This window comes from Ailuropoda melanoleuca, chromosome 3 (genome assembly GCF_002007445.2).
Source record: "Ailuropoda melanoleuca isolate Jingjing chromosome 3, ASM200744v2, whole genome shotgun sequence".
NCBI lineage: Eukaryota > Metazoa > Chordata > Mammalia > Carnivora > Ursidae > Ailuropoda > Ailuropoda melanoleuca.
Genome location: NC_048220.1, coordinates 135,962,581 through 135,983,567, shown reverse-complemented (window position 1 = coordinate 135,983,567; position 20,987 = coordinate 135,962,581). Strand labels below are relative to the sequence as shown.

Sequence of the window (20,987 nt, the reverse complement as noted above, 5' to 3'; positions counted from 1 at the left end):
ACTTTGGCTTTACTGAGAGCAAAACTGGACTCATGAAGCTCTGTCCCCCCTCCTCCTCTTATGTGGGTGTCCCCCAGACCCCCTCATCTTATGTGGGTGTGTCCACCAGGGCCCCTCACTTTGCAGGGTGTATAGCTCCTGCTTCCTTTCTGTCCCAAGTTTCCCCACCTTCACTTCCTTGTGTGTCCTATAGGTGCAGACCTCCCACATGTGTCAGATCTGCCTTCCCCTTCACATCCAGAGCCATCATGCTGTAGAAACCCCAGCCGTGTCCTGCCTAAACCTTTGACCCAGTTTGCTGACCAATGTTACTTCTTCCACTCGCTGTATACTGCAATTCCTTTTCCACACGGCAGCCCCGTTAGCTTTCACAGAAAAGTCCAGGCTGTGCTTGTGAGCTGCTGGGCCCTCCTGCCCTCCCCAGCCTCTCCCCAGCCTTACCTCAAGCCTCCTCAGTGGGACCCGCTCGGCAGCCTGCGGCCGTGGTGCGTTCCCCTCTGCGTGCTGAGCTTGTCCCCATTCTTCGGAGCCCTTTGCTTCCCAGCCAGCCTCTCCCAGCTTAGATGCTGCCTCTGCTGACCTCCCGTTCTAAGCATGGTGTCCCTGCCCACGCTTGTCTTTGTGCATCTTTCTTCATCTCCCTCCTCCTGCCCAGTCTAGAGGGACAGGGCCAAAGCTCTGCTCGAGCCCCAGTGCCGCAGGTAGCACCTGACTCCCCACAGGGACAGTGTGCTGTAAGCATGGAAAAGCCTGGGACCTTTGAACTGACAAGCGTCGATTTCTACCTCAAATCAGCAGCAGTGCTAACGTGGTCCCGGGGGTGGGAGAGCTGTGCTCAGGCATAACAGCCGTAATTCCCACGCAGGCAGCTGCATGGTCAGTAATCTGTCCGAGTTGTGGTTTCCTTGTCACATTTCCTTCTGAAATGCTGTAAATGCTGTCACGTATCTAATAGACATAGCGACGTTTCTGCTCTAAGACTAGCAAAGCACAGTGGATGACCCAGAGATTACAAACGACAAATATAAAAGCCTCTACATGTTTATGCTTCTTTCCCACAGTGTTTAGATGCATATATTTGAGTAAGTCTGATTTCACTTAGTTATATGGAAATAGAAGTCAGGAAACAGCTTTCATCTAAGGGCATGAAACAGCATACGCATCAGAACCGGGTCACTGCAGTCTGAACCTCGCTGGCCCCGTTCCTCTCAGGTGCGCTCACCTCTCTCCTGCAACCACAGGTGTTAAGGCACGTCCTCTGCCAGCATCTCCCCAGTGGCGCATTTGTGCATCATGGGACGGGAGCCCCCAAAGAGCGGGTGTGGTGGATCACACGGGTACTCACTGAAGGCAGGAACAGGAAGAAAGGCCTGAACATTTAGCAGTGTGAAGGGGTCTCAGATCATCCCTTCATCCACACCTTCTCAGTATCCTTGAAAAAGGATCTTAGCTGTAGCTTCTTCTATTGGGATTATATTTCATGGCTGTAAGAACCTCTTGAACTGTTTAATCATTGTGATATAAGTGATGTGGTTACAACTTTCTAGAACGTCAGGTTTTTTTTCCTTTTACTTTTGGAATTACGATACTTCCTTCAGAAGCTCCTCTGTCCTTGAGGAGGCAGTTCTAGATGTGTGCCAGCTGTGGCTTGTGACTTCACATCTGCGTGCGCTATGCAGGGAGTGGGGCTTCTTTACCAGGGCTCAGCCGTGAACGTCTCCATTCCTTCCCTCTCCAGGCTTTAGAATGGATCCATGACAACGGGGAGTTCTACCTTTCCACTCATACCTCCACGGGCTCAAGTATACAGCACACACAAGAGCTACTGAAAGAGCACGAGGAGTTTCAGATCACTGCAAAGGTGGGTTCATGCTGGGAGCAGACGTCTGTTCAGTCGCCTATACATACGGCAGGGTTTTCCAGAATAATCTAGCACATAAGGTAATTCTCAAAAAAAAAATGCACGTAAGGTAATTCTCAAAAAAAAAAAAAATCAGTTAAAACACCTTATCCAGAATTGGAGAAACAGAGGGACCCCAGTGGCTCGTTACACATCAGTGTAGGTGATGCTTCTTTCTGCCTTTCACGTTTCCCCTCAGCTGACCCTCCTTTTGTGTGCTGTTTCCTTTGGGTCCTCTGATTTCAGCAAATACCTTTTGTCCTTTTCATCATTTTTTGTTTGGTTTTCTTTTTCGAGGTCTTTTCTGAGTACTTGTTATTTGTAGGAAACACTGTTTGGTGTTACTGACTTGGCTTGGGTGTGTTCTGAGGATGCTTTCTTGCCTGGTCGCTGGTCGGTGACTCTTGCTACCATAGCCCTGCTCGCACCCCGCCCAGTCCTGTTGGGAAGCAGTCTGGGGTACAGCTGGCAGAGTTCCTCTCAGCGCTCTCTTGTAGTGGTTGTTCATAGGCTTATGCAAGTGGAGACATCTTCAGTTTCCTCCTGAAAAGCAAAGTAGAATTAAATACATGACATATGTAATATATGTGAGTAAATATGAATTTTTAAGCGAATCTGTAAGATTCCACACACTGCCACAAATGTTTTCCCACTTAAAGTGTATACCCACAGAGGCTAATTCTTTTACCTCAAAACAATTTTAAGATTTTTAGAGTTTCCTTTTCAACCTGTGGTTTTTCAAAGTTCTTGAATATACATTCTTTGTAATATTTTCAGAAGTGCCTCTGTTTTTGAGGATAGATTTGAGGGTTTTTTTAAAGCTGGAAATTCAAATTTAATAGAAATAAATGATCAACTGGATAGTATTTTTAGTTAAAAAGTATTCCCACAAAGTTAAAAAAAAAATTGATTTTCTTGTGTGGGCCTTAAGGTGGCTTTGAAAACTGTCAATGAGAAATCCTCTAGAGTGACAACATTTACTTTGTATTATGTTTACTTGTACTTTGCTTTCTGTAACTGTTTCTGACTCCTCCTGCTATTCTTCATTGCTCCCTCCTCCTGCCCGCCCACAAGATGTTAAGTTTATTTCCTTCCCTTCATCCTTGGGGTGCTGGGCTCTGGGAGCCCCTGGTCTTTGCTCTGAAAGAGCACACAGTCAAGTGCGGCTGCAGACAGACTGACCCCTGCGGGGCTCGGTGAGAGCTGGCACTGGCAGTGGGGGGCACTGTGAGCATTTAGGGGCTGGGGTCAGGCAGTCAGGCAATGACAGCCATACCCAGAGGGGCCTTGAGCACCCAGAGGAGGGCACCTGCCCACCCATCTGAGGAGAGCCGACCTGCCTGCCTGCCTCTGCAGGTAAGCATTGAGCCTTTTGCTTCCTAGATACAGCACCCCTTTGGCTGTATAATTCTTGTTTTTCTTAATAGTTGGATAATAAATTACGGTTGTGTGCATTATATGATCTTTGTTTCTTTGAATAGCCTTTGGTTATAGAGGTATTAAGAAAATGCCTAAGATACCATTCTGAGGTAGATTTAAGATTTGTTCCTTTTCACTAATTTACATCTCCATTAATGCTGCCCTCTGCAGGTCATTATGCACAGCAAACAGCCCTGTCACTGCACAACCCCAGGGGGCGCCATGCACACAGAATATGATGTGAATGTCACTGTCTACAGTGCATTAGCATGGCAGCTGTGTTCCACCAGTGGGGTGTATACAAAAGGATTTTTTATACCTGAGTTTCCCTTCTCAAATTTGGGGTGTGGTTATTAAAGAATGGACAGTGACGGGCATATTTTTGCCCTTGCATTTTGTAAAAATAAGCATCTAAAATCACAGGTAATATCTGACCTTGCTGTTTCCCAGATATACAGAGCTTTTTCTTTCACTGAATGTATCAAATCAATTTTGCCAAGAGGAACTGGTAGATTTTGAAAAGAGCACCTCCCTTTTTTTCTTAGCATTTTTCCCCTTTGGTTTCTGGCTGCCTTTGTTTTAACCAGATAGTGCCTGCTCTGGGGCTTGGAGATGTTGCTTGCCTTCTGTCCCCATCATAGTTTCTTCTAAGAAACCATTTTTCTTTGGTTATGTAGAGAATTTTTTGTTTTGACATGACAGTCTTCCAGTTCAGTTGTTACAGAGGTTACTACTGTAACATCTTTATTGTAATGGAAATAAAGCCTTTTGGTTACTATCCGACCTGTGACTCCATTGCATTCCTTTGCAACTCTTAATGTAGTAATTTCTCAGAGTGCTTTGCAGGCATCATCCAGGTCATAAGTGTTTGTTTAAAAGCCCATTTCTGTCCTTATTTGAGACTTAGTGACTTAAGCTGTTTAGGAGTGAGACCTGAAGATGAGCAAATTTAAACAAGGTTCCAGGTGATCTTTACGTAAGCACACTGAGTCAGAAATCCACTGCCGGGGACTTGCAGAACTCTGCCATCTCCTTACCGCACATTTCCTGATCGCCCGTGTCCCCAGTGTCAGATGACTTAATTTGTCAGACAGTGTCTAAGACCATTGAATGTGTGCATCCTTTCTAGGTTCCCACTTACCTAAGAAGGTGGTGAGTAAAGATCCTTTACTGAGCATGTGGACTCAGGAATTCTGCTTGCTTTTATTTTTCTACTGGCCCCTGGTTGTGCCTACTGATGAGGTTGTTCAAATTGTAACATTTGTATTCTTTTAAAATAAAAATCTTTTTTTTTTTTTTGAAATTTTAGCTTTTTTTTTTTTTTAAAGATTTTATTTATTTATTCGACAGATAGAGACAGCCAGCGAGAGAGGGAACACAAGCAGGGGGAGTGGGAGAGGAAGAAAGGCTCATAGCGGAGGAGCCTGATGTGGGGCTCGATCCCATAACGCTGGGATCATGCCCTGAGCCGAAGACAGACACTTAACCACTGTGCCACCCAGGCGCCCCTAAAATAAAAATCTTTTGTAACAGTCTCTAGAAGTAATAATAATTATGAAAACCTGTATAATACTTCATTTTTAAAGATGTAGAAAGTTTTCTCCATAGTGTTGAGTAGCCTTCTGGAGAAAAATTGAGTTGGTTTCAATTTCCCACCTGAAGTATCAGCAATGAAAACCTGACCGACTAGAAGAAATAACAGGACGCAAAGCCCAAGCCCATAAAAGAACGATAAAAATCACGTACACACAAAAAAAGTGAAAATTTCTAAAGAGCAGTCCACCGTAACTAAAAGACAGAAAGCAGAGAAGATAAATACGCAGTTCATATCACCAGGGACTCATTTCTCAGTTGTAAAGAGCTTTTATAAATCAATAAGACAAAACAAGAAAATAGACAAAAGATATTAAAGAGGGCTCACAGGAAATGAATTACAAATGGCTTTTAAATATATGAAATTATCAAATTTACCTAAAATAAAATTATACATCAGAACTACAGCATGTTCTGCTTTCAACCCAAGAGATTAGTAGAGATCAAAAAGCTTGCAGCTGCGTCGTAAGGGGTGGTGAATGGAGGTGACTTCTGAGGGTGTCACCGTAATACCTCCCAGCGTCACAGACGCACTCACCGCCTGCCCCCACAGTCCTGCATCCCGAAATGCAGACTCTGCACATGCGCAGACACGTGCATTTTCTCCTGCTTTGTGCCGGTCGTAGGAAAAGCTGGGGAGCAACATGAAGGGTCCATCAGTGGAACCTCATTAGCTTATAGAAACATTATGCAGCTCTCAACATAAAACAAGGATGCTGCTTGTGTTCTGATGGTGAAGGATAACTGAGTTGATAAGTGAAAAGTACTAGGTGTAGAGCAGGGTTTATTGTGTGCAAGCATTTAGGTACAAAATGAGAGAGAGAAAAACACACATACACAGACATGCCCCTCTGTACTAAAAATGTCTCTGCAATGATAACACAGGGAGCTGATCACTGAGACAGGTCATGGAAGGCAGGGCAAGGAGACTTCCCACTTTGTATCCTTTTTTACCTTTTGAATTTTGAATTCTATGCATGGATTTTAAAAATACCAATTAAAATAAATCTATATATCAAGATATAAAAGGTTCATGAATGAGTAGTAGATTCATCATACCTAATTTTTATCACACTATTCATTCAGTCATTATTCATGGAGCCCCTGCCACATACCAGGAGCTACTCTGGATGCTGGGCTCAGAGACTGCAGTTTCCAGTTAGAGAAACAGGCAGTAACAGGCGTAATGGGTAAATATATATGCAGGTGCGTGCGAAGTAATAAGAGAAAGCAGACAGCCACCGGGGAGGGAGGGAGGCCATGACTGAGGGAGAGGCTCGCCGGGCACACCTCTTGGTGAAGCCTTGACTATCTGATTGGCGTCTCTTGTTTAAATAAAGTTGCGAGCCACCAGGCTCTCTCTAGGCCATCTTCCTGCTGGTGCTATTCAGTATCAGCCTGTTGGTGTTACACGGTGGCAAATGGTCTGTTTTGTGATGTGTATCATGCAGAAATCCTCCTAGCAGTTCTTGGTGTTTTTGTTTTCTCTTTGAATTGTCTTTTTTATCTTCACTTCTGTGACCCCAGTGCTTACAACATGAAACGAGTTGTCTCGCCTCGCTAAGGATACACATAACTCAGAGCACCCTTCACGGATGGCGCTGTGACAGGGGAAGAGAAATGCTCGCAGGGTGTCACAACAGAACCTTCTTTGTGCTTCTCAGCACATTAGTGTCTGGGTACACAGCAGTGTAACTTTATCTAGGCAACCCAGTTTGTTAACAGTCTTGCCATACTCCTGTTAATTCTCTTTGATATTAAAACTTAATAATGGTTCTAAGTTAAGTCCCTTTTGGAATTTATGCTTCCAAGTCTGAAACTTCGAATTCTTTATTTGGTTTATAATTAGTCTTAACATATCCAGAAAGGTGTCATGTTGATAAGTGAAAAGATTTGGTTGAGGGGTGTCTGGGTGGCTTAGTTGGTTATGCATCCGATGCTTGATTTTGGCTCAGGTTATGATCTCAGGGTCCTGAGATCAAGCCCCACACTGGGTTCGTGCTGGGCAAGGAGTCTGTCTAAGATTCTCTCCGTCTTCTTCCTCTATACCTCCCCTCTGCCTCTGCCTCTCTTTAAAAAAAAAATTTTGGTTGACATATCTTTTCCCTTTAGCTCACTCTGCTTGAGTTCATTTCCATACCAGGTGAAAGCCCTATAAACTTCAGGGTGGTTTAGGTTTTGCTGACTTTTTCCAATGAACAGCTTGAATAGAATCTGCAATAGTTAATTTTTTTCACAGAGACATGAATATATCTGAGTTCTGTTTTCACTTGTTTTTGGAAAAGTATTATATTAATGCCTGTTAAGAGTAACTACCATGCCCATTAAAGTTATAGGCATATACATGCTTGCACAAAGAATCTAATGTTAACTTATTTTCTTAGAAAATACTTGGTAAATGTCCATTACATGTCAGGCACATGGAAGTGAGTGAGATAGTAAGCAAAACAGACAAACATCCCTGGCCTGTGGTGGTTACATTCAAACAAGAGACAGGCAGCCAGTAACGGTAATAAGTAAACCGGGTCCTTGTTGGAAGGTGATCCTTGGGAAAGAGTAGAGCTGACAGGGTAAGCATAGCTGGTCAGGAAGGGGGAGTTGCAATTTTAAGGGAGTCAGGGAGGGCCTGTTGAGAAGGTGGCCTTTACTCAAGCAAAGACATAAAGGAGCCACAGAGACATCTGGGGGAATAGCATTCCAGGCAGGAGGGGCCCTGGGGCAGGGAACACGTGTGGGGCCTGCATGCGGGACGCTGTTGCCAGTCAGGCACTCGGCCGCAGCTCAGTCGTCCGGGGTGTTTGTGCAGAGCCTGAGGATTTTTACAGCTGGCTTCACTAGGTTCCCTAGTGAATTCTGCCTCAGACTTACTGTATAAACTAAGATAATTTATCCAGGTTTGAGCTCTGACCTTTACCCTTTTGGGGATTTTTTTTTCTTTTTTGAGGCCTCTGCTCTCACGTACACCTGTTGGGGATTTTTAAAGTCAGCTTCCTGAATGTTAGGCATAGAGATTTTCTAGATAAAGGTTAATGGAGAAAATCAGGTTCCCTGCAAGAGGAGTAACTGTGCTCATTGGAAGCGCCAGTGGGAATGTTGAAGGAAGCCTCGTAGTCGGAACACATGGAAAGGATGTGGTGAAAAATCAGAGCTGAGTGAAGTCACTGCCATAAATCCTAAACCAGTGTTTTAGGCTTATCCTTAACTTTAAGAAAAGTAAGAAAGTTATGTTTAACTTAATTAAAATATCTTCTCTAAGTACATGTACAAACAAAACAATTTTTTTGAGAGGGAGTTCTAAAACAGGGAAGAGCATTTAGAACACCTCTATGAATATAATTTCCTGACTAGTGATTCTCCTCCATCTCTACTGAGAGTTGAAGAAGAAATGAATCTGCGACGTGGAGTTGCTTCAAGCAATTTGTTGAGTGTCTGCCCTGGGGAGATCCTTTGCTACCTACGCGGCAGGAAAGCCAGCATCTCAGACGATGGCTGCCCTAAACGGGCGCAGGGATAAACCTGCAGGAAGCAGGGAGGTGTCTTGGTAGCCAATTCGTGCAGCACTTCAGTGGTGGGGACTCGCAGGGCCATAGAGAGAACAGCCCGAGTGAGCACTCCTTTATTCCTTCAGCAGATACCTCCTGGGCAAATACCCGATGAAGACATTGTTGAAAGAAAGTCTAGATTTTTGTCTGGTTGTTTTCGAGGTCATAAACCTGCCATTCTTTGTGGAAAGCTGAGGAAAGGTAGCTCAGCTAGGATCAGGGAAGAGAATTGGTGGACTTGGAGCTTTGGTGGAAGTTTCTGTCCCCAGCAGTTTTTCCCGGTTCCGAGCTCAGAGGGGTAGGCAAGTTGCCACTATGTTTCTGGTTTCTGGCAGTTGAGTTCATTTGCCTCACAATACTTTCCTGTTGTTTTTTTTGCAGCAAACCAAAGAGAGAGTGAAGCTATTGATACAGCTGGCTGATGGCTTTTGTGAAAAAGGGCATGCCCATGCAGCAGAGATAAAAAAATGTGTGACTGCCGTGGATAAGAGGTACAGAGATTTCTCTCTGCGGATGGAGAAGTACAGGACCTCTTTGGAGAAAGCCCTGGGGATTTCTTCAGATTCCAACAAATCGGTAAATTGCTTTGCGCACACAGGGTAAATCATGGTGTTCTTCCTCGTGTCCTCCCCGGATTTAATTAACTGAAGTTCCTTGGCTCTCTTCCTCCACAGAGCAAGAGTCTTCAGCTAGACATAATCCCTGCCAGTGTCCCTGGGTCGGAGGTGAAGCTTCGTGATGCTGCTCACGAGCTTAATGAAGAGAAACGGAAGTCGGCCCGCAGGAAAGAGTAAGCCAGTCTCTAAGAATCTGCTGGGATTCGTTGAAAAAGTGAAGAAAACGTCACTTGGACAAACACGCTTCTGTGTGTGCTTTGAAACCAAATGGCACTAATCCGTTGTGATGCTCTGAACATGCGTCGTTTTTGCAGCCCAGACTCCACTGTCCTCTTGTCACCTGCTTCAGAAAATGTGTCTTGTTTTTGTCCCTGTGCCTCCATTTCCTACAGGGTTGACAAATTGCTTTAGTGTCATTGGTCATCAGTAGGTCATGCTAATGAGAGAAATAACACAGGTCCCTCTGTTTCAGAGTTGCCAGTTAGTAAACTATACTCGACATTCCTGAAGACGTGATTGTCCTAAACCTGGGTTTCTCAGCTGGTGGACATTCCACCACGTGTGGAGACACCATGGGGAGGGGGGTGTGCTATGGCATCTGGTGTGTGGAGAGCGGGGATGCTGCTGACGTCCTCCACTGCACAGGACAGCCCCCCAGCAGAGCCTTATCTGCCCCCACATGTCGGTGGTGCTGAGTGAGGAACCCTGACCTGCAGGGACCTCAACAGACTGTTTTCCAGAATGGTTTTTCTTTTGAATCGGTGGCTGCATATTATTACTGTTCTGTCTGTTCTTGATTTAATTCCCCAGAACACCTTACTGACTGATGCTTTTAAAACCGCCTTATTATTTTATAAGCCATCAAAGTAGGTAGTTAAAATCAGCATGCGTCCTGCCTGTAAACTGAGCTCCTCGCTGTCTTCCTCTGTTGAAGGTTCATCATGGCTGAGCTAATTCAAACTGAAAAGGCTTACGTAAGAGACCTCCGCGAGTGTATGGATGTAAGTAAGTTTTTTTGCTTGTTTATTTAGATTCTGCCTAAGCGTGCTAGTTATCCCTACCTGTTGGTAATTCTTAAAATAATCACACTTTTTGTTGTTTTCGAGATTTTAAGTGTGCTTAAGCAGCCTGTTTTTCTTGTTTTCACCCTTCTGTGAGGTTCCAGGCTTATGTTTTGCTCATCACAGAGATGATACAGCATTAATCCTCTCATTCCGTTCATCACATGATAGCCTGGCTGACATTCTCTTTGTATAGAATTTTACAGCGGCTTCAGAGAAATGTGCCTACTAATTATGACTGGCAACTCATACTCTCAGTAGTTTAAAGAATACTTGTCATACCTCGTAGAGTAGATTAACTCCAAAACTCGAAGCGGGGATAGAAAGTTTTGAGCTGGAGCATGTAGGAATGACTCTCAAGTGCTCAGAGCAACGGTGAGGGGGCCGGGGGGGCTTTTTCAGGAAAAAGTTTTTCATGTTGTTTTGTCAGAGTTTGCATTCTTCAGATGTATTTTTCAGTGATCATGAACTCTGGGTACGTATCAGAGATGTCAGGAGTAGCTGTTTCTTGGACGTGTGTTTCGGGTTTTTGTGTAATCCCTCTGCTTCCCTCCCGGCCAGACGTACCTGTGGGAAATGACCAGCGGGGTGGAGGAGATCCCAGCCGGCATCGTAAACAGAGAGCTTGTTATCTTCGGGAACATGCAGGAAATCTATGAGTTTCATAATAAGTGAGTGGCTTTATCTTTGGGGAGCTGGTTACTCTTGAAATCTAGACACTGTGCTGAAGTTTCATAACAAGAAATGAAAGCTTCCGGGGCGCCTGGGTGGCACAGCGGTTTAAGCGTCTGCCTTCGGCTCAGGGCATGGTCCCGGCGTTATGGGATCGAGCCCCACATCAGGCTCCTCTGCTATGAGCCTGCTTCTTCCTTTCCCACTCCCCCTGCTTGTGTTCCCTCTCTCGCTGGCTGTCTCTATCTCTGTCAAATAAATAAATAAAATCTTTAAAAAAAAAAAAAAAGAAATGAAAGCTTCCAACTAAATTAAGCATCCATTTCATGATTCTGTTGATATTCGGATGACACCTGCCAGGCTTTCGTCAAAAAGACCTACATTGTAGAGACTGTTTTCATGGAGACCCAGCTTTTTCTGTGTACTTTCCTGCCATAGAAATAACATTAGAGAAAGTGTGAACACTGTTTTTGGAGGAACCCTCACTTCCCCGAGGCTGGATCACCAGCTGCTACATCAGTTACTTCTTAGAATTAAAGGAGAGTTCTCTGAGGCTGCTGTCCCGTGTTTGGTCTTTTCCAGCAAGAGGGAAGTGGGAACTGAGGACAGAGCAGATGTGTAGTCTGACCAAAATAAAATGTGCTGTCCATTGGCCACAGGAGGCACATGGTTTTATTTTTAAGGTGTTTTGTTTGTTTATTTGAAGAAGTCTGTGCAGCCCAGTAGCCTGTGGAAAGATCATGCTGGGGCCAAAGCTGCCAGACTCTTCCTCACTCCCCAGCCCCCATCCCTGCAAAACACGCTGAAATCTAAATGGCTTCTTCTGAGTGTGTGTTTGTATCCGAAATAACATCCGTAGCTACTGAACAAAGCACTCGCCTGGAAGTAAGCTGCTTGGTTAAAGTCTGTATTAGAAAGTGTTTGAAGGCCAAACATGTTAGCTATTTGAAAGTCACAATAATTTAGTCTAGTTAAGAGCTACACGTTTTGTTAAATCTTTAAAATCTAGAGGGCACAGATTTTTCACTGCACTTGATTGAAACGGTATGCTTGGCATGCTTGCTCTGATTTCTGGCTTATCTCACTAGTAAAGTGCTTTAAAACGTCTTAATAATACGATACCATTTTTACTCTCTGCAGCATATTCCTTAAAGAGCTGGAAAAATATGAGCAGTTGCCAGAGGACGTTGGACATTGCTTTGTTACTTGGGTAATGACACCTCAGCTACTTGTTCTCACGATTGTTTGGCGGCTTTGCAGGAAGTTAGAAGGAATATGGTTCATTTCTTTTATGTCACCATCTTCTGTGGTATCCGCTTATGGAGAAGTGGACTTTGCATCTAAGAATTACATTCTCCAACTAGATAGTAATGTGGAGTGAGCTTTTTATTGGTAGTAGTGATGGTTTGAAATGGAACATTTAATGTGCTGGGCCTGTGCGTGGCCTTGGGGATTCACAGGTGAACGTGAGTGCCCAGCCATGCCTGGGGGGCCAGGGTGTACAGAGGGAGGGCTTATCTGTGCAGAGGAGAGGCAGACAGTCGCCTGGTGTCAGTGCCCTGCCCTCTTCACATGATGCCCAGGTTTGCACCGGCTGCTGTGGAGATAGGGAGGGTGTGCCCAGCCCCGACTTACCGGGCCAGGGGAGGCCTCTGGAGGAGTGTGGTAGCAGTAGGATGTGTTTCTTATTTTTAACAGCTTTCTGTATAAAATAGGGTTTCTTTTATGTAGAGCTTCAATTTCCTTTATCCCCATTGCTACTTTTCTACACTAAAGTATCATATTTTGACTTATTGCCACTTGAAAGAGATCTTCTAATTTTTTGTTGTTTATAGGCAGACAAGTTTCAGATGTATGTCACATATTGCAAAAATAAGCCTGATTCTACTCAGCTGATATTAGAGCATGCGGGATCCTACTTTGATGTAAGTAAGAGATTCCTGGTGAAGCGGTGAAATCTTCATTGTGGTTTGGTAAACATAAAATGCAACGCTACTCATAGCTTTCACCTAATGGATGGTACAGTATTTTCATTTTTATCTGTCACATTTATGATGGGATATTCTTCTGTTTTCTTCTGTTTTAAAGATCCTTCTAAGATTTTAACAGGTACATGTGTATGTAACATGACTTACTATTTACATATAATCATTAATTCTTAAATGTAATATCATGTCCAGAAGGTGTAAACTATTAAGCTGCTTTTTCTTAAGCAAAAAGAATCTTTGAACCTTTGAATCTTCTTTATTCATTTTTCCCATTTTTATCATGTGATTAATTTCCAAAAGTAGCTTATCAGTAAAATTTTTACAGATAGCGCTGTAACAACGAGGACCATTAGGAGGCTCATTAATTATATTCCCACTGGTGTAAGCATACATGTAGGTCCTACATGTAGGTTTTTTTGAAAGATATTGCAGGGAGGTTATTTTGTACAGAGGGGGTTAGAGCCTTATAGAAATAATATACAGAAAGCTTCTTGGGTCTCCAGAATATAGTCAAACGTCAAATATATCATGATTAAAAGAGTACTTTTCAGTGTCATGTGTAATTTGGTGTACAAGATTGCAAGAATACTAGATTTGTTTCTGTCCTTATGCTTGTGCGTGGCCATGCGTGATACTCTTCTCTGGACATCTGGGAAATGAGAATACATTTTAGCTTCTGTCTTTGCCATGAAGGCCTGTAGATGGCCCCATTTTAGTTGTCGTTCTCGTGACCAGTAATTCTACATCCCTGCCTTTGTAAATATCAAGTCAGTTCACCCAGCCCAGTGCCCCCTTTTTTGTCAGTTTTTCACACCTCCCTCACTTTTTACCATCAGATGAAACTCAACACCACGGCCGGCCCATATGTGGAGTTAGAATTCGGTAAGGCCTGAGTACGCAGATCATGTGGCAAATTGAATCAAATCAAATGGCTTTGGAATCAAGCCATTTAAAAAAACCCTTTGCCCTAAAACACCTTTAAAGATAAAGTAATTAGCTTATCTGATTTAGGGATCTTGCAGACGTCTGCCTTCAGTCTCCATTGTACAGATGATCACACATTGTCTGGGGCTCAGTGAACTTCGTGGTGTTTGTGGTGTTAGATGTGCTGCTGACCTCTGAGCGAGGTCATCCTCTTAACCCTCAATTCTTTGCCCCTACCATCCAAAGTAAAATTTTAGAAGCACAGAAGTTTTGGGGTTTTTTTTAACAGCTTTTTAGGAAAAGGAGGCTTTATTATTTCAGCAGGATTAAACCTTTGTCAGGTGTTTTGGAAAAATACTCTGATCTGTTAGCCGTTTTTGTCTTTATTTTCTTTAATCATTTTATTTTTTAATCATGATAAGTATACTCTTTAATCTGCATCCCCGTTTTCCCCCACCCTCCCCAACTCTCTCCCTTCTGGTAACCATCAGTGTGTTCTCTATAGTTAAGAGTCTCTTTCTTGATTTATGTGTGTGTGTGTGTGTGTGTGTGTGTCTCTCTCTTTTTTTAATCTTTGTTCATCTGTTTTGTTTCCTAAATTCCACATCTGAGTGAAATCATATGGTATTTGTCTTTCTCTTACTTATTTCACTTAGTGTAATACTCTCTAGCTCTATCCACGTCATTGCAAATGGAAAGATTTCATTCTTTTTGATGGCTGAGTAATATTCTTCTCTCTGTGTGTGTGTGTGTGTGTGTGTGTGTGTGTGTGTGTGTAAACCACATCTTCTTTATCCATTCATCAGTCAGTGGACACTTGGCCTGTTTCCATAATTTGACTATTATAGTTACTGCTGCTATAAACATAGGGGTGCATGTATCCCTTTGAATTAGTGTCTTTATTTTTTGGGTAAATACCCAAGTCTTGTGATTCCTGGATTGTAGGTAGTTAGTTCTATTTTTTAACTTTTTGAGGAACCTCCATACTATTTTCCAGAGTGGCTGCACTAGTCCGCATTCCCACTTATGGTGCAAGAGGGTTCCTTTTTCTCCACATCCTTGCCAACACCTTCTTGTATTTTTTATTTTAGCCATTCTGACAGGTGCGAGATGATATCTTATTATAGTTTTGATTTGCATGTCTCTGGTGATGGGTGGTGGTGTGCATCTTTTCATATGTCTGTTGGTCATCTGTATGTCTTTGGAGAAATGCCCGTTCCTATCTTCTGCCTAGTTTTTAATTGGAGTGTGTGTGTGTGTGTGTTGAGTTGTATCAGTTCTTTTTATATTTTGGATACTAATCCTGTATCAGATATGTCATTTGCAAATACCTTCTTCCATTCAGTAGGTTGCCTTTTGGTTTTGTTGATTATTTTCTTCACTGTGCAGGAGCTTTTTATTTTGATGTTGTCCCAGTAGTTTATTTTTGTGTTTATTTTCCTTGCCTCAGGAGGCATATCTAGAAAAATGTCTCTGTAGCCAATGTCATAGAAATTACTGGCTGTGCTCTCTTTAGGGATTTTTATGGTTTCAGGTCTCACATCTATGCCTTTATTCCATTTTGAGTTTACTTTTGTGTGTGGTGAAAGAAAGTGGTCCAGTTTCATTCTTCTGCATGTTGCTGTCTAGTTTTCCCAACACCATTTGTTGAAGATAATTTTTCCCATTGGATATTCATTTCTGTCTTGTCATTTTCGAATAGTGAGGTATGATATGAATGTGATGATGATAAGATATTAAAAATGTCAACAAAAATAGTGAGATTGGTGTTTAGGAATATTAGAGATACATTTCTGAATGTTATTAAAACAAGGTATTCAAAAGACATTACAATATCAAATGTTTTGTGGGGTATGCATGAAACGAAATACTTTTCAGCTGTATAAAGGGATAAACTCTTGATACATAAATAGCAAAAGATTAACCTCCAAAACGAGGGTGCGTCCAGTCCGTGGTTCAGTGTCCCGTGGCTGAATGGCGCCAGGGCTGGCCCCGGGGGTTGGGGGTTTGCCAGGCCAGCGCGGGCCCTGTAGCTGGGAGTTGTGGGCTTGGCCTGTTTGACGCTGCACGTGAAAGCCAGGAATCCAGACTGAGCACTGCTCTCTTCTGGTTCAAAGTGATTAACTTATTCTTATGTTCAGCGTATTAAAAGAATAAATAGTGGGGCGCCTGGGTGGCGCAGTCGTTAAAGCGACCACCTTCAGCTCAGGGCGTGATCCCGGCGTTCCGGGATCGAGTCCCACATCAGGCTCCTCGGCTAGGAGCCTGCTTCTTCCTCTCCCTCTCCCCTGCTGTGTTCCCTCTCTCGCTGGCTGTCTCTCTGTCACATAAGTAAAATAAAATCTTTAAAAAAAAAAAAAAAGAATAAATAGTGATTTCTACTTTTTATTTCTAGAATGATAGGTGTGTATTCATTGTGGAGGTAAAAAATGTAAAGTTTTAATTCATGCTATCTAATTTACCCAGTAACATTCATCAGTATATACATTTTTCTTTCTTAATTCAGGAAATACAGCAGCGGCATGGATTAGCCAATTCCATCTCTTCTTACCTTATTAAGCCAGTTCAGCGAATAACGAAGTATCAACTTCTTTTAAAAGTATGTATGAAGCATCTTCTGCCTGCAAAATTCTATGAACTGTGCATTATTATTTTGTCATTTTTCTCTCAGTTTATGTAAAGTACCCTGAATTTTTGAAATAACACCTAGCCAATTAACTTTTTTTTAATTCATTGCCATTTGTTACCCTGATCAGTTTCTCCATGCAGCAGGTAGATAAGGGACTATTCCTTGATTATGCGCCCAAACTTTACTGACTGGCCCTGGTCCCTAACATAGACTGAGAAAGGAAAGGAGATTGTCAACCCTGGATCACTTAGTCCCTGTGTCCCAGGATGGCTTGCTGACCATGGTCCAGGCACTGTGCTCTATGCTGTGTGTGCGTTAAGTTCACCTCCTCACAGTGCTGGTCTGCAGGTCTGGAAACGAGCCTGTGAGGGTGAGGGCTATGCCCACGGTCACTGCTGGGTCCCTGGTATCTGGGCTCCACTCTGAACCCAGGTGGGACACAACCTCAGGCAGTGTCCTCCCTGTGACGTCTAGTCACGTGTCACACACATCTTTATGGAACATGTTGTTCACACACATCCCAAGTACTTGAGTCAAACTGACCTCCGCTTTCTCTTGGTTATGAATGATTACAGTTAAAGTCATCCTGTAACTAGGTATGGTGGCAGGTGTTAACTAGACTTGCTGTGATCACTTTGCATTGTATACAAATAGCGCATCCTTATGTCGTACTCTTGAAACTAACATAATGGTGTGTATCAATTATACATCAAAAAAAATCCCACATTTGTAATAATCTAAGGATTTAACATTAGAACGGTAAAGGAAACTTAGAATTTGTGATCGTTGCCACAGAATGCATCATATAAATTGATGCATATTTTCTTGACTACAAGAATAAGAATCTACAACCTCTACCTAATAATGTTTACCCTGCCATTTCCTTGGCTGGAGAATGTTATAGAGCATGAGAATGAGCCAACTGCCCACTCATCCTGGGAACAGTATTTTGTGAATCTGACTCTGTCCCCAGTGCTGCCCTAGCACAGCAGTAAGAAGTGATGATGTAATTTTCCCAGATAGAAAAGAAGTTCAGAGATGGGGTTACGAAATCCTGAAACTCTTTTTTATCTTTCTGTTAATAAGAAAGCTCCAGAAACAGAAGTGGCTATATTCTTTTGTTAAAGTGATACTGTTATGGGACATTTCTGTTGGGAAAGCTCTCCTGCACTTTTGTATCAAAATCCTATTAAGTGCTTTTATGACCCTTACTGCAGGAATATGAGTTTGCCATGAACATGAAATACAAGTCAGGAGGTTAAGTTGTTTATATTCGCATTAGCTCTCTGCTTTTTACTTCTGCAAAGGCATTGTACCTCTTGGTGTCCTCAAGATTTAAGGATTTTGTCTGTAGCATGTGTTTCCACTGAAGATCTCTTTCTTAGTGACCTCACATCTAGTTAATCACCATTAAAGTGGGGCTTTAATTTATAAACCTCATGTTATTCTGCCTAGGGGTTCTTAAGCAGTATAGTAATAAACTCTGTTGAAATCCCCAGCGAGGAAGGTTTTCTGCCAGTGAGGTTAATTTCTGTACCTAGCATATTTAAGTACTTTTTTGCCAAGCTGCTTAGAATAATAGGTAAAAACCATCTGGTCATGAGTGAAAGTGCTTGTCCAGTGCCAAGTTGCTCTAAAACTATCCAGTATGAGACCAGAGCTAACTGCAGTACCCTGTCTGTCCCTCTGAGGGGCTGCCAGGACACAGAAAGCTGTGGTTACTATTACTGACTGAATATAACTGTTCATATGCTTGGTAAGAAAATATCTTGGACCCTGCCAGAAAGTGCATTTATGGTCCTTGTTATCCTTCATTTAGTAGCAGATGTTCCTCTGAGTAGACCTGAGATGTAATCACACTCAGGGAGGTGTGATTAGATCATTAGCGCTTTGGTAACCATCCTGTGCACAAAGGTACAGCATGTAACTGTGGATCCTGGTGCACGGTGCTGCTCCCGCCCCTGACCTGGGAGTTCCAGGTTAGGTGAGGTGTGGCATTAACAGCACCGGAGAGTTCACAATCACAGGGGTGCTAGCTGGACTCTGCCATGACCTTCAAATAAAACCAATAGCTGATTATGCTTTGCTGTGCTGATTAAGTATTTTTATTTGTCATTTTTGAGCCTCGGTAGTTAATGTGTGCACTGATTTCGTCTTAAACTGTGACTGCTTATGGTTTCCTCTGATCTGAAGAAGCATCCTGACTTGAGCAGGACAAATTCTTCCATCCACTGGATAGTAATTCCTTTTCTATGAGAATGTGTGCCCAGTTGACCACAGTCTGTTCTCTTGAAAATCACGGATTCTTCATAGACTTCTTTTTTGCAAAGATCTTGTTGGTAGAGCTTTTGGTCTTTGGCTGGTTCATGGTATTGGTCTCTTGCAGGAGCTACTCACTTGCTGTGAGGAAGGAAAAGGGGAGATAAAAGATGGCCTCGAGGTGATGCTCAGTGTGCCTAAGCGAGCCAACGACGCCATGCACCTCAGCATGCTGGAAGGTAACAGGCTCTGCATGTCCCTAACGAGCATTTTTACGTTTTCCGTTGGCACTGTTGATAAGTGGATTTCCCATGCCCTGAAACTCTTGCCTTCGTGCCTCTGTTTTATTAGGAGTTTAAGAGTTTAGATGTGAATACCTTCTTTTTTATTTTTTTTAAGATTTATTTATTTACTTTAGAGAGAAAGAGAGTGAGTGTGCCGGCACGTGGTGGGGGAGGGGTGAAGGGAGAGGAAGAGAGAGCGTCCTCAAGCAGATACCCAGCCGAGTGTGGAGTCTGATGCGGGGCTCGGTCTTATGATCCCAAGGTCATGACCTGAGCTGAAATCAGGAGTCAGATGCTTAACCAACTGTGCCACCCAAGCACCCCAAGTACCTTCTTTCTTGAAAGAACTGGTTTCATTGCTTTCCCTAGGATCACAAGTGCTTCAGCCTCATTAAGAGTATGCCCTCGTCCATTAACTGGAGAACAGGCTGTCCACACTCAGAACCCCAGTAGCACCTTGTGTCACTTGCTTTAGACAATCTGGTTTCCGCGGTAGATGGATGGATGGAAGGAAGGCAAGATCAGCCCCTGTGATTATAAAATCCTTTAAAAAGCTTGTTGTTTCCCCATATCTGTATCCATTGTATTGCTTGGAACATGGCGGTGTGTAATGTGGTGAAGAGAGAGTCAGAAAAATGAATTTAAAAATTACTCTTGCAAGTGAAATTTCCATGGATGCTTGTGTTTAAAAGGGCTCTTTCTGGGGGCGCCTGGGTGGCACAGCGGTTAAGCGTCTGCCTTTGGCTCAGGGCGTGATCCCAGCATTATGGGATCGAGCCCCACATCAGGCTCCTCCACTATGAGCCTGCTTCTTCCTCTCCCACTCCCCCTGCTTGTGTTCCCTCTCTCGCTGGCTTTCTCTATCTCTGTCAAATAAATAAATAAAATCTTAAAAAAGGGCTCTTTCTGTGTTACAGAGCTTAACTCTTATTATCAAGGTACACAATTATGTACAAGAAATAATCCTGCCCCAAATGCTTTTTCTATCCTGTGTCTATCATCAGTAGTATTGAGCAGTGTAACTAGTTGGGGCAGAGGTCCACTGTTTGTAGTAGAGACCCAAAAATCAGAGGCCAGGGGAGATAGCTTTTTCTTTCTCTGATGTGAGACCCTGAGCTGGTGTGGCAGCCCTTCATAGCATCATCAAGGACTCAGGCTCTGTTCTCTGTACTTTCTCTCCACTGCTCACATGTTGTCTGCTTGGCTGGGTTCAGGATGTCAAGACCATGGTAACGTTCCATCGAGCAGGAAGACAGTGGGGAGAGAGGGCGGGGAAGGAACAGCTACTGGAAGGGCAGAAACTAGGAGTTGTACGCAAGACTCCCCCACGTGGCCTGAGCTTGGGTGCGTGGCTGTCCTAACTGCAGAGCAGGGGCTGGGAAATGCAGCACTTAATTGAGTGGCCACAGGGGCAGCTTCTGTCTGTGGAGAACAAGGGGAGAGCGGTAGTCGAGAGGGAACTAGCAGCCTCTGCCCCAGATATCCAACCTGCTTGCTGAAAGTCCATGCAGTGGGCCACTTCTGGGAAGAGTTGAGCAGAGCGAAAGCCACCCCATGGCCGGAGTGCAACTGATTCACATGAAGAATTTTGCAAAGACGGGAGAACTCACCAAAGAAGGCCAGACCAGAGCCTTGAGAGGAAAGGCTGGGGCAGCTGTGGACTGCCCAGGAAGGGTGTTCTGGGCTAAAGAGACAGAAGATCATTACTCAGGCTGGGAGTAGTCAGTGGCCTGGGGGAAGGTCCGTGGACCATTGTGGTTGGGGGAGGAGGTCTGTGTGATGGAATGCCGTGAGTGCAGACCGAGGAGAAGTAGGGAGTTCAGTGTAATCTCAAATGGTGTGAATGCCACCCGAAGGAGATAGAGTTCAAAGAATAAATCTGTGAGATTTTTTTTTTTTAATTTATTTTTTTTTCTTTCTTTTTTTTTTTTTTTTTTTTTGGAACAAGGGAAAATAAATGCAAAGTCACGTTTTAGGAAGAATTATCCTTTGTCAGGTGGGATCAGTGCAGGGAAAATGGAGTGGGGGCCCCAACAGGAAACTCTAATCTGAGATTTAATTGATGGGCATTGAACAAATGTTTAAATCATCACAGTGCT

At 43.4% G+C, this 20,987-nt stretch overlaps 1 protein-coding gene across 1 annotated transcript in view; it reads left to right on the top strand.

The window, feature by feature from the left end:
• The window catches only part of TRIO (trio Rho guanine nucleotide exchange factor), a 347,159-nt gene that overhangs the window by 232,345 nt on the left and 93,827 nt on the right, over positions 1 to 20,987 (top strand). The window contains 9 exon segments of the mRNA XM_034657080.1: positions 1,739 to 1,861; positions 8,836 to 9,030; positions 9,129 to 9,244; positions 10,006 to 10,072; positions 10,694 to 10,803; positions 11,945 to 12,014; positions 12,640 to 12,729; positions 16,223 to 16,315; positions 18,732 to 18,843. Of these exon segments, the coding sequence (XP_034512971.1) occupies positions 1,739 to 1,861; positions 8,836 to 9,030; positions 9,129 to 9,244; positions 10,006 to 10,072; positions 10,694 to 10,803; positions 11,945 to 12,014; positions 12,640 to 12,729; positions 16,223 to 16,315; positions 18,732 to 18,843 (976 nt within the window).